The sequence below is a fragment of the Furipterus horrens genome, unplaced genomic scaffold (genome assembly GCF_987537825.1).
Source record: "Furipterus horrens unplaced genomic scaffold, mFurHor1.1.pri manual_scaffold_1, whole genome shotgun sequence".
Taxonomy (NCBI): domain Eukaryota; kingdom Metazoa; phylum Chordata; class Mammalia; order Chiroptera; family Furipteridae; genus Furipterus; species Furipterus horrens.
In genome coordinates, this window is record NW_028327171.1 from 34,896,048 (window position 1) to 34,908,550 (window position 12,503).

Genomic DNA, 12,503 nt, shown 5'->3' on the forward strand with positions numbered 1-12,503 from the left:
TGCCTCAAAGCAATGGGGTTGAGGCATACCTGTTGAAGTTGGGTACATCTGTAATTTTTTTGTTTGGGTTACCAGTCAAAGCAGGGGAGACTCACTTTTTGGGGGCACTGTTGCCATTGAATGATTGAGTCCTGGTAAGCCTCCCCAAGTCTCCAGCCTAACCTTCTGTCACTTTCAATGTGAGGGACAAGTGGCTTTCCCAATTTACAGCATGAATATTTGACTTTCTGTTTGTATTTGGAAAATGAATTCCCCCACCCCCCTTATCATTAGGGAATAACCAAGAGTATACTGGTGTGTATTGTAAGTTTTATGTTTTGTATCTTTGGTTTTCTTCCTTTTATAATTCTTCCTGACTTCCCCCTTGTCTTTTCTATAGTCCACAGCACTAAATTGTTTCTGTCCCATGATAATTTAAGGACAGGTTGACAGGCAGTGTCTTGTTAATAGCTGGGCATTATCTTGCCTAGAGATACTTTATTGCTTTTTCTATATCTCTCTTGCATTCCAGGCAAATGAAAGCATCCTATGTATGTACATGGAGTATTTAGACTGTGTAAACCACCTCATCTATATGCATATGAATCTTTTGCCTTGTGTTCCAGTCAGGATAAAGTTAGGTTTACCTTTGGTTAGCACTATTAGGGCTTAGAAAACAGGCCTTGGCTTTTAGTAAGCTGGTGGCCTAGAGAAAGAGGATCAACAAATTCGGTTATAAGAAGTGAGATTCGTGGTAGGGATCACAGTGGCTTATATTCACTTTATTCATTCTTCCATTTTTCTCCGTAATTAAAGGTGTGGTCTTTAGGTGTTTGAGTTGAGGCATTAGAAATGTATGATATTTGTAAGTTCCTATTGTAAGCTAAGAAAACATTGTACATATAGTTGGCTTTTTTAAAAAAATGTACAGTTCCCTCTGTCTCTCCCTCCCTGGCCCAATAATCTTCAGTAATCTCTACAATCTATGAGGTAGATCATCCAGTACCAAACAACAACAACAACAACAACAACAAAAAACCTAAAGGATTTAGGCATCTTTTTCTTCATGGCTTAGCTGCATTACCCAAAGTTGCCTGTATACTTTTCAGAAGCAAATACAATGATCTCTTTGTGCCCAGTGGACTCGTTTTCTTTGGGGTTTTTGCAGCTTTGTGCGGGTTCCCATACTCTTCCATCCTATGTGAGACACATGTGGACCTATTGGATTATACCCCATCCTACTCTTGAACCTGGAGTTTAACTTCCCAACTTGGACTTGACACCTGTGCTTAAGAGTGCTACCCAGGAGTGCCAGATTGCTATATCTTGTTAATAGCCAAGTCCGATTTTTCAACAGGATGCCAACCAGAAGGTTTCTTAAGTTGAAATAGTGTTAGACATAATATTGGTGTTGAGACAGTCTTTAGTATCAGGGGCAGGGGACCAGTAATGCCTGATTTTTACGTCAGATCAAAATTATCTCTTCCTACCCCTTACCTATGGTCTCTCCCCAAGAAACAGTAGGAACTGAGTACAAAATAGCATTGTTACTTTAATTCGATCTTAGCCCCCAATATTGAAAACTTCAGTTAGCTGGGTTGGACCATTTGGAACATTAATAGCTTATCTCAAAGCAGGTTCTGACTAAGGACCTCCATCCTACCCTACCTGCCTAGGTCCTAACGTGTATCATTACTTCCTGTCCTCTGGCCTAAAGTAAGGACCTAGAGGCTGGAAGGACCTTGGGGCAGGCCCTGAGTCAGTTTACTCCTGCTGCTTTATTGGGTGAAAAAAGAGAGAACAGGTTCCATCCTCATGCTTCTTTGTGAGGTGACCAAACTGTCCTGCGTGGATGAGGGCTTTGGCACTCACTGCCTTAGCAGAAGAGAAGGGAGAGAAGACAGAGGCATAATCTCATGGCAAATGTCTGGGGACTCTCCCTTTTGCGGGGGGGTGGGGTGAGGAAAAGGTAGAAGAGGGCAGGGACTGCTTCTTTACCCTCAGACCACTAATGTAAATCACTGCCCTGTTTATCCAGTCTGCAGTTTTGAAGAAACATTAAATAAAACATTACACTTAAGACATAGGCCTGTGTAATATCACCAGCCTGAGAAGAAGCAGTCATTCTTTCCTCATGCACTAGTAGGTTGGAAATGAAATTGAAATGGGCAGCGGTGCTCCATCATTTGACCTACTCAGAATCAAACAGTGATGTCATGATATTGTCAGTGGAATTGTCTTACTTAATTTTATTGTGGAAGGATCTGTTTCCTACATTAGGATAGACCACTGGGCTTTGGGTTTTCTAATTTTATTTGCTTAGGAATTGAGTAATTGCCTCATAAAACAGCATGATGGTACTATTAACACTGAATTATAAGACCTGTTATTATAGAATGTACTTCCCTAGTTGGGACAAGACTTCACTGTTTGGCACTTAAAATAACTAATTTCTCTAAATGGGGTTATAATGAATACTGTAAGTTTTTACCTATTTAAAATAAAAAGGTTTACAATCTCTTGGGTGGCTTTTATGCATCATTTGATATTTTCAGGGAAGGAGTTTCTTTTGGGTGGCATTGGGTGGGGGGAGGAATATTTAATGTTCAGAATGGAGGTGGTTAAAAATGAAGAGAAATATTTTATTTCTATCACACCTGAGACAGATCTGATAGTTATTAAAGGATTTGCCCCACTGTTTTTGCCTGATTTGGATTTTGGGTATTAAAGGGTTAACAGACTATGAATTTGAAATTTTGTGGGACTTTATTATGAATGATTTAAAAATCTAACTGAACTATATGACATTGGATTTTGAATTAACTTAAGTAGTGCACTTATGTTTATTGGGTTTTTTTGTTTGTTTTGTCCTTGCTGTTAAAATTTTTGTGGCATTAACTTTAGCCACAAGTGAAAGATATATAACTATTTATTAAAGAATAGCTTACGTTATATAGGAATTTATTATTGTCTTGCTATTGTATTGAAAAGCTGGATATTGGTGGCAAGTATGATTATGGAATGATAGTGCCGTTTGTGTTTGGAGCACTTGTGTGAAAATTATTTATTCTGTTGAAACAATAGAATCTGTCTCTGCTAAGTTCTGCAGAAGGTGCTATGGGTACTCTGAGATACAGGAAAGCTCAAGATTTACACAAGTGATAAAGCTGTAAATATACAACAGGTTAAATTCAATTCAAGGAAATGATGGGAAAGATGATTAGAAGAATTATTAATTGCCAAAATAATGGCAAGTTCAGAAATTGTGGTATAGATTATATTTATTTATTTTTGCTTGGGTTAATTGCTTACATATGGTATTTTGATCCAAATAAAAGGAAAAACTGTCCTTATACATCAGTTGAACTTATTTTCTGGGATTGCCTTTCATATAATGATACCACCAGTTTTTGTTTGACACTTTGCCTTCTCAAAACATTATCTCATTCTGTCCTGAGAATCCTCCCTGGGGTAGGGTAGTTACTATTCATCCATTTTTAAAATTTATAAATAAATGACAAAGTCGAGGCAGAGGAGGTTTGTGTTCACATGGCTGCTTTGAGACTCTGGTCTGCTAGTTCAGGGTCTTCCATGTACTTGAACTCTCCTCGGGCCTGACACAGGAATACGGTACTTACTCTGTGATAGAATAATCTGAGTTTCAGCTGACCTCAAGATGGAGTACTTAAATTGTTGTTATAGGCGGCTGTTTGTGGTTCTGAGTACTTTTTAAAAGATGGTGGTTCTTTTGCAGGGAGCCGATTGAGTGAAGTTCTCCATGAATGTACGTCACAATGATGATGACCGACCAAATCCCTCTGGAATTGCCACCGTTGCTGAATGGAGAGGTAGCCATGATGCCTCACTTGGTGAATGGAGATGCAGCTCAGCAGGTTGGTGTAGTAAGAGGGAAATTTAAGTCAAATTAAGGTGAAAACAGTAATTGTGTTGAGATTGAAAGATCTGTGATTTTGAACATTAGTTTTAGAGGTGTTTTTGTTGTAGGATAACTGATTTTTTTAAAATATGAGAAATCGTGGTTTTTGAAAACAGCAAATCTTACCTCATCCAGTTAGTATTCTTGAAGCATCAAAAAATGTCTGCTTTTTGAAATGAATCATTTTGAAAGTATGCACCAGTCTTTGGAATAAAATGTTACTCATGTCATATATTGTGCTTGACTGGTTTGCCTGGTTGTCTAGAGCAGGACACTCAGTGGGTGGGTCAGATTTGACCTCACACAGGGTGTGACTGACCTTGACAAGATGCTCAAGTCCCTGTGAACTCGCCCTGTCTCCTGGAGCAGTTCTTCCAAATTTAGAGCTTACTGTTACTTAACATTACAGAATAGACAAGTTATACCTGAACTCATCCATGTAGCATTTGGGGAAAAATTTCAATCGTAAGTAAAACTTAAAAATTGTTAGGGACTGGACTGTTCTGATCACATTAAATTTTTTTATTGACTACACAAACTGGATCTGCTTAGTCTTATACTAATTAAATATCATTTGTCTTTGTGAAGCTCTTTAGAAGCATAAAAGTAAAAGTCTTTGTCTTATGAAAATAGAATTGGAAACAATTGCTTAAAAATATTTACCCAAAATATATTAATAAATCAAGTAAGTTAATCAGCCATTTTTGACATTAGTACGTGACCTCCCCCACCCCCAGTCTATCATAGAACAATAACACTCTATCATAATACATTAATACTTTGTATATATCTCTGTTGGATCTTATTTTGCTGCTTAGTAATTTGTTTATATTCTGCTTTCCTGAATGAGACTGTATACCCATTACGAACAAGTAGCATCTAATAGGTGCTCAGTGAACATCTGTTAGTTGAATACATTTCATTCCCTTCTTACCAGTGAAGCAGATATCTCCCTTCCTGACTCCTCAGTCCTTCTGTCTTTCAGCTGGGTCATTTTCACCAGCATACTGTAGTATCTTTTATTTTAAGCACATAAACAACTACACCTCTCCCCACCCACAAAACAAAACCCCCTCCCTTGTCTCCACATGCCCCCCCCCCAGTTACCACCTTAGAGCTCTACTCCCCTTTCCAACAGAGCTGCTCCAAATAGAGCCTCTGCTTCCTTATCTCCATTGCTTTCCAACTCCAGAGTCCTCACTTGTGTCCTCTCACCTTTCTCTACCAATCTGTTGGCTTATCTCAGGGTCATTTCCTGACACCATACTTTGCCCCATCCCCTAACATTACTGGGCTCCAGGCCGACATCTTTCCCCAGGATAGGGAAGTCCTTCTCACTGGTCTCTGCTTTGATTTTACTTTTGCCCCACCAGAAAACATTTGTCACACAGCATTCTTCTGCGTCTTCTTCTAAAACATACATTGTGTCATGTCACTACCCCAGTTAAAGCCCTCCTGTTACACATGGAGTAAAATCCAAGTGTAGCGCCCTGGCCTGTCAGCCTTCAGTATTTAGTCCTTCTCTCTCACTTCCTCATTCTTCCGCTGCTGTGCTCCATCCAGCCTCTCATGGGAAGGACTCAAAGTAGCAGTGTTTGGTCTCCCTTCTTTTCACCAATTAGAAGGATAAAAAATGACTTGGAAAGCATCCTCTGTCTCCCAAATGTAGTCACCTGATTCCTGTTTGCATATGTACTTAAGGGACCTGAGCATGCCCCCCCCCTCCCGTTTTATTGTGTTTTAATGATTTCTTCCTCATTTCTATAATTCAGTTTGCACTCAATAGTCTTATAGATCATGAACCAGCAGACAGAGCCCTTAGTTATAGAATTATTCAATTTCCTCTCTAGAAGTAAACTCCTTTGTGCCTAGAAATGACCAAAGATTGGACTTTCTTAGAAGGCCATGTGGCATTCCCCTACTCTGTGTGTTTATCTCAAGTCTAATTAGAAGCTCTGCCTAATCATTTTGGTTTTTATAAAATCACATTTTTAATTCATCTGGGAATTTTTCTGTAAAGACAAGAAAGGGCAAGTCTGTCTGTTTTTTTAATAGTCAAATATCAGGCTTTCTCAAACTGGGGGTACACTTACTCTAAGAAATCCCATCAGAAGGAAATGTTTCAGTCTTTCTAATTAGTAAATATGTTAGTGCTAGAAGCATTACCATTTGTAGGTTATGTGGGCCAAGCAGTTGATGAGCATTAACCCTAAATTTCCCATGATGGCATGATGGGTCATAATTGTTAAGTGGGCAGAGTGTTTGGAATATCCCTCTCATCAGGGCCACCCCAAAGTTTATTGTGCCTTGATGTTGCCTCTGTTTTCACTGTGACTCAGCCGAGGCAGTGGGCTATGTGCCTGACAGTTTTCTTCGCTTTCTGCCCCAGGGTACCCATCCTGTATCTCTCTTATTCCCTCAAGCATCTGCTCTTTCCTTTGGATCTTAGCATTTACCTTTGGCCTAGTTAAGTGTCGCAGAGTCCTCCAGGGCTGTGTGTAGAACCTGGGCGAAGGCACAAGGAGAAAACTGACCCAAGGAGCCCGCAAAATCAATGATGCAGAAATGCCATACGGGAGGTAGGGAGAGAGGGGAGGGATAAGGGTCACCAACAAAGGGGAAAGACCAAAGGCAAGGACCCAAGGATCCAAGAGTCTAAGACGGCATGAGTTTTGAGTGTTGGCCTGGGGCACCTGTTGTACTGCTGTAAAGAGTTGCCCACTGGTTACGGGGCTCTTCCTCTGTGTTTCTGTTAGTAGCCAGTATGGTGAAGTTTACCTTGTATATGTTTACAGCTTTCTAAATACTTTGCAGCTGTGCTGAGGACATTCTAAACATTTCTATATATGCAAAAGAAGCACCACAGTTATGTGAAAGCTCTTCAGTCCCCACAGCCACTCTTTTGATTTCTGTCTTGTTGGTTTGAATTTAATAAGTACTAGTTCTTGGCAAGCTTCCCTGCTCTGTTCTGGCTTTCTAAATAAGAGACTGTTAATTTTCATTATCCAAAGTCATGTTAAGTTTGAATCCTTAGTTTGTCATTATATATAAGTAGCAGGACAAGGATGATTCTTTGCTTAAAATGAAAAGCCATCCTTCATTATGAATGAAGATTTAAAAATAATATATTATCAACTAAATAATGAGCAAGAACAGTAAGAACAAACACAATATGAACAGAAGCAACTTAACAGTTTTACTTATTTAAGTTTTATTGAGATATGGCCACATGCCATGTAATTCACTTATGTAAAGTATACAAATCAGTGGAATTTACTGTATTCACAGAATTGTACAATCACAACTACAATTAATTTTAGAACATTTTAATCAACCTGAAAAGGTACCCTGTAGCAGTCACTTCTCCCCCCAATTCTCAGGCAACCTCAAATGTTTTCTGTCTCTGTATATAATTTGTCTACTCAGGCATTTTATATAAAAGAAATTGTGAAATGAAATGAAATGGTAGCATGTGTTGGCACTTCATACCATATTGATTGCCTAATAACATTCCATGGGATAGATATACCACATTTTATGTATCCATTTATCAGTTAATAGGCATTTGGGTGATTTTCACTCTTTAGCTGGTAATAATGCTGTTATGAACATTGCGTGCATGTTTTCATTTCTCCTGGATATATACCTAGGAGTAAAATTAAACTACTTTATTTTTAATTATTGTTTTCTAAACAAAACACCTGCTTCTCACTATTTCTTCTACTTTGCATAGCCAAATAAAGTTTGCTTCTCTTAGTATGCTAACTGTATATTCTTGAGTTGTAAAAATTAGGTTTTGACTTGAGTTTTTGTTTGTGGCAATATAAATTAAAGTACATGCCCTTCAGTAATCAGAATACTGGTGCCTACGTTGACATTTTCTGAACCGAGTGGTATATTATTTAAACTGTTTTTGTTATGGACTTTTAGCTCATCTTAGAAGTTTGGAAGTATAACAGCTATTGTGAGCACGGAAGAGTAATCATCAATCCAGTTTCTTACTTTTTCTATTGCTTTTAATAATCAAGAATTGTAGCATGCACCAGTTAAAGAAGAAAATCATTAGGTTCAAAACAGAAGTGTTAACACAGAGTTTCCCGATTTGCTAATTTAATTTAATCTGTGACACTTGTATCCTTCACGAAGATGATATACCACTTTATATTCTTATATTCTTAGTGACTCTTCTCATGTCTGTATTCATTAGGGGTCTCTGTGGTGGGTTAGGGTTAGGGTTCAGTGTCTCTTGGTCCTGACTAGCATTTAGCACATCTTAGAGGGCATCTAGCATGTATTTGTTTGTAATTTTTGTCTCTTTTTTTCTTTTAAGTTTGCAGAATATTAATTGCTAATGAGTGTTCCTTATGCCTCTTCCTCAGGAAGTAGATCTCCTTAAATGTAAACAGAAGGCTTGCCTCTTCTGCCATCTCAGGATAGCATGCTAACAAGCTTACCCTCTTAGACAGGAGGTTAAATTGGTCTCAGCCATGTCCAATTCCCTTGACTTTGCCTATTCCTGTTGATCAATACTTAGTGTGTCTTTTTATTGAGAGTGAGGTTTCCCCCTCTTTTGTTTCTTCTTTTTGAAAGCCTTTGTTTCCCCCAGACAGAACACACAGCCCAGTTTTCCTGGAGCATTCTTTTGAGTATGCATTTCCAGGCAGCACATTAAACATACTAAAACTTTCCATGTTCAGATGGTGCTCGTCATCGGCGTGTCTTTTACATCAACTGTGCTTCTCCTCCTAATCCAGTGACCTTTTCTATTCTGGTTGATATCTTCTTAATAACTGTTCCCCTGACAGCTTCCTTTTTGCATTCAGTAGTTCAAATCCTCTCACCACACAGGTTTACTCTTTAAACATACTGATTGCCACTGTTTCAGGAGGACCCAGAATGAGGTTTAGCTCTCAGTATGGTGTAGGAAAATGAATAAACAGTTCTTGGGAAGTTTGCCCAGGAAAAAGAAGGATATTAAAATGAGACTGGGACTGGCAGTGAAAATAGAGGCTGCAGCTATTACTGCTGAATAACATATAACAGCCCCTTTAATGATAGAATCCTACTTAGAAGCTGGGGCATGGCTTGCAAGTAGAAAGGATTAGGCTGGTCAGATGTTGGGCTTGGAAAACCAAGTAAGGGAATCTCAGCCTTGTGTTAGTCTTCAACATCAAGACGTATGAAAAAATGTATAACTTGCACAGATGTTTAAAGAAAACTATTATTGCGAACTGCCTTCACGTTCTCTACCGCTCAAACTTATCAAGACGTCTGGTGTCAAGATATTGTTGGTCTCTTTTTCTTTGAGATTTGGGGTAGAAAGGAGGAGTGAGAGAGTAGGATTTATGATTGCATTAAGGAGTGATTGAATAATGGATGTATTCATTTTAATAAGCATTTATCAAATGCCTTCTATACCAGCATTGTAGTAGGTGCTGGTGGCGCAAGGATGAATAAGGCACTGTTCTTGCCATAAAGGAATGAGCAGCCTAGTTGGGGAGCAAAATGTAGTTTAATGTTACCCCCACACCCCCAAGGGGCTGTATTTACTGATTTCTGGTGCTTGGATTGGGGAATGTAACAGTGTTCTGAGAGCACAGAGGAGGGATGGAGCAGGGAGTGGGATGGGTGGGCAGGAGAACAGATCAGGCTAGGAAAAGCGTGGGGAGGCTGAGGCTAGACAGGTCTCCGTTGAAGTGAAGTCTAGGACTGTTACTCAAGCTTTGCGTATAATATAACCAGCTTCTGTTTTACGAATTGGACAGCTCATTAGTGGCACCCCGAACAAGCTGTATCTTCACAGTCTACAATCTATTTTCTATTCAGTGTTCTTGCTAGTGAATCTGTCTGCCCTCTGAGGCATCCAGTCGGGGGTCCACTCGTGGCCCCTTGATGTCTGTTGCTCAGAATGTCAGAGTCTGCAGCGGTACAGATCGGGAGCACACTTTCAACTGGAGTTACCTTCCAGAGGCACAGGCAGCACCCCTACTTCTAAGGGCCTCCTTTTCACTGCAACAGGGGATGAGGTTATCCAGGTCTGTAGTCTCATTTTACAGTTCTCCCTGCCTTAGGCTCGCCAATTCTCCTCACTACAAAGGCTTCCGAAAAAGGCATAGTCTATGCATAATCTCAGTCTCAGAAAGGAAAATGTTGATGGCATATCATCAGAGGGTGTTGTTATATGTGGCACCCACAGTAATTATGACATGTGACATATAATTATGACAGCTCTGAGCTGTCTGGGTTGAGAGACACTTCAGAATTTAATTAGCCAAAGGCAATAATAATAAGATACAAGATGCAGTCGGTATCCTTCAAATGGTAGAAATTGAGCTGCCTTCAAAAAGGAGAGGATTAAGGAAAAAGACTGGCGTGGCAAGGTTGCACTGCAAAATAATGGCAATTTAAAACTATGGCGATTTTTACATTATGATTGTTTTCCACTCCATGCACCGTTTGTCTGGCTGCACTGTAAACTCCAGGAGAACAGGGACTGTGTCTCTTATTCACACTTTGCCTGGCGTCTGAGGTAGTGTTCAATAAATCCTTCAGAATAGATGAAGGATGAATGAAACGAATGTAATTCATCTGGCCTGGGCTTGAAAACTACATGTTGCATTTGTCAGGCAGGCATTTTTTTAACGTTTATTGTTAAAAGAAATTAGGTGCCAACATTTTAAAATTGGAAGATTCACATACAATTCTGGATCTTTCTGTTTATCTGGAAAGCCCAGAAGATCTGCTAACACTAGGCTAGTCTTTGCACTGGTAACAACTGACTGGTAAAAAGTAGCCGCCGCCTGCTTTAGATGGGCCATGTCCCCACTCTGTGTGCCTCAGTGTTCCCAGCCTGCCTGGGCTCCATGGTCATCTGAGTTTGGAACCCGGAGATTGTGAACTTTTTTACCTCTGAAATTGCATCTTGTGGTCACGCCTATTGTATTGTACATACAACACAAATATTTAAGAATTTTTTTCCTGGCAACACTCATTGTGTATTGCACTGATGAAGTGATTTTTGAGCTAGTTTTCTACTTTCTTTAGACTTATAAAATGAACTAGTGTGGGCTTCGGTCCACATGGTTTTGTAGGAGGGTGTCGGTTATGGCTTACAGGTTAGGACCCACGCATTATTTTTTTGGCCTCTACTTTTCAGTGAACACTGTGCGAGCCCCTGAACAGTGCCATGCTGAGCACTCACCAAAGCCTAGGAAGGGCAGAAGAAACAACCAGGTGTCTTGGTTTTACTGTTTACAGACTAGTTAGGGGACATTAAACACAGATACGAGGTATCATCGTTCTGAGGGCAGAGATGCAAATACTTGTGTTTATAATCTTTTGTACAGTTTCTAAGAATCAAGTCTTCTAAGTGCTTATTGAAATAGAATTTTTTTTGAGTAATCTTTTTTTGGTAGTACCTAGATGAGGCATTTTTCTTTAAATCATTTCTAAATTAACTTTCTCTTTGAATAAAATTAGATTTGGTGGATTCGCAACCTCTAATTTCTGTTTTTTTTGAAAAATGTGTATTTATCATGTTGACTATGATGTGACGGCCATTGACATATCTCATAGTGCAGTAAAAATACACATACACACACAGAGGAAGAAAAGATGGGACAAATCTCCATCCAGAATGTGTTAAGACAAATGTTTGCACATAACTGTTTCCTTGTAGGCACACACTGCTCTTTTTTGTCTATGTGATTGACTTAAAATATGATTATATGTAAATTATATACGTTATACTCCAACATGGCAGTAGTGAACAAAACTGCATAAAATTATTAATGTTGATCTCTAAGTTCCAGATGCAGTTGCAAAAGATAAAACAGCCTACCAAGAGGCCGATTGCTGAAGCACCACATTATGGTATCTAGGCGATTTTGGTTTTAGCTACTTTCAGATTAGTTTCCTTACTTAAATCGGGATTAGCCAGAATTAAGTACCTCTTAGTAATTTTTGTCCAGCCACTGGTAGAAGAAATTGAAGCTGTACTGTGGCGGCCCTCCAGAAGAGGTGGAATTCATGTGCCACTTCCGTATTGTTGCCTACATTGATGCTCTTCTCAGCCCTGGGCCTTTTTCCTTAACAAGCGACCATCAGATCCTTGCTGAGAGGGAACCTGTTTTATGGGCAGCAGGTGTGCTTTGCACAATCATTAACTAGAATAATTAATTTGACCCTGCCTCTCCTGAATTTACTCTTTATTATCCATTCTTTGCTCCTGGCAATATAGTAGATGTGCATTTGGGTAAAATGGATAGTCTCTGGTTTTGAAAATTACTTTGCCAAGAGTTTCTGCTTTGTAAATAATTGGGCAGTTAAATGGAAGTAGCGGAGAGCTGGAGGTCTAGTTTTGGGGGCAGGTTGACTAGAGAGTATTTATATCAGTCCAGCTGTCTTTAGCATTCCAGTCTTGCTATTTTCAAAAAACTGGCGATCAATTTTTGTGAGTCAGAGTTTAGGTTTGGAAAGAAACGGACTTTTGCTGTTATTTGATTATGTTGCTGACTTTAATTTTTAGGAGGGTTGTTAAAATGTTCCAAAATTCATCAGTGAAGCATGTCACTTCCTCAGAAAAAAT

General features: G+C 39.3%; 1 protein-coding gene across 3 annotated transcripts in view; it reads left to right on the forward strand.

The window, feature by feature from the left end:
- The window catches only part of FNDC3B (fibronectin type III domain containing 3B), a 323,327-nt gene that overhangs the window by 62,499 nt on the left and 248,325 nt on the right, over positions 1 to 12,503 (forward strand). For all 3 annotated transcript variants that reach the window (XM_090273940.1, XM_090273959.1, XM_090273949.1), the window contains exon 2: positions 3,734 to 3,872. In XM_090273940.1, the coding sequence (XP_090130066.1) occupies positions 3,762 to 3,872 (111 nt within the window). In that variant the 5' untranslated portion in view covers positions 3,734 to 3,761. The remainder of the gene's footprint in view (positions 1 to 3,733; positions 3,873 to 12,503) is intronic.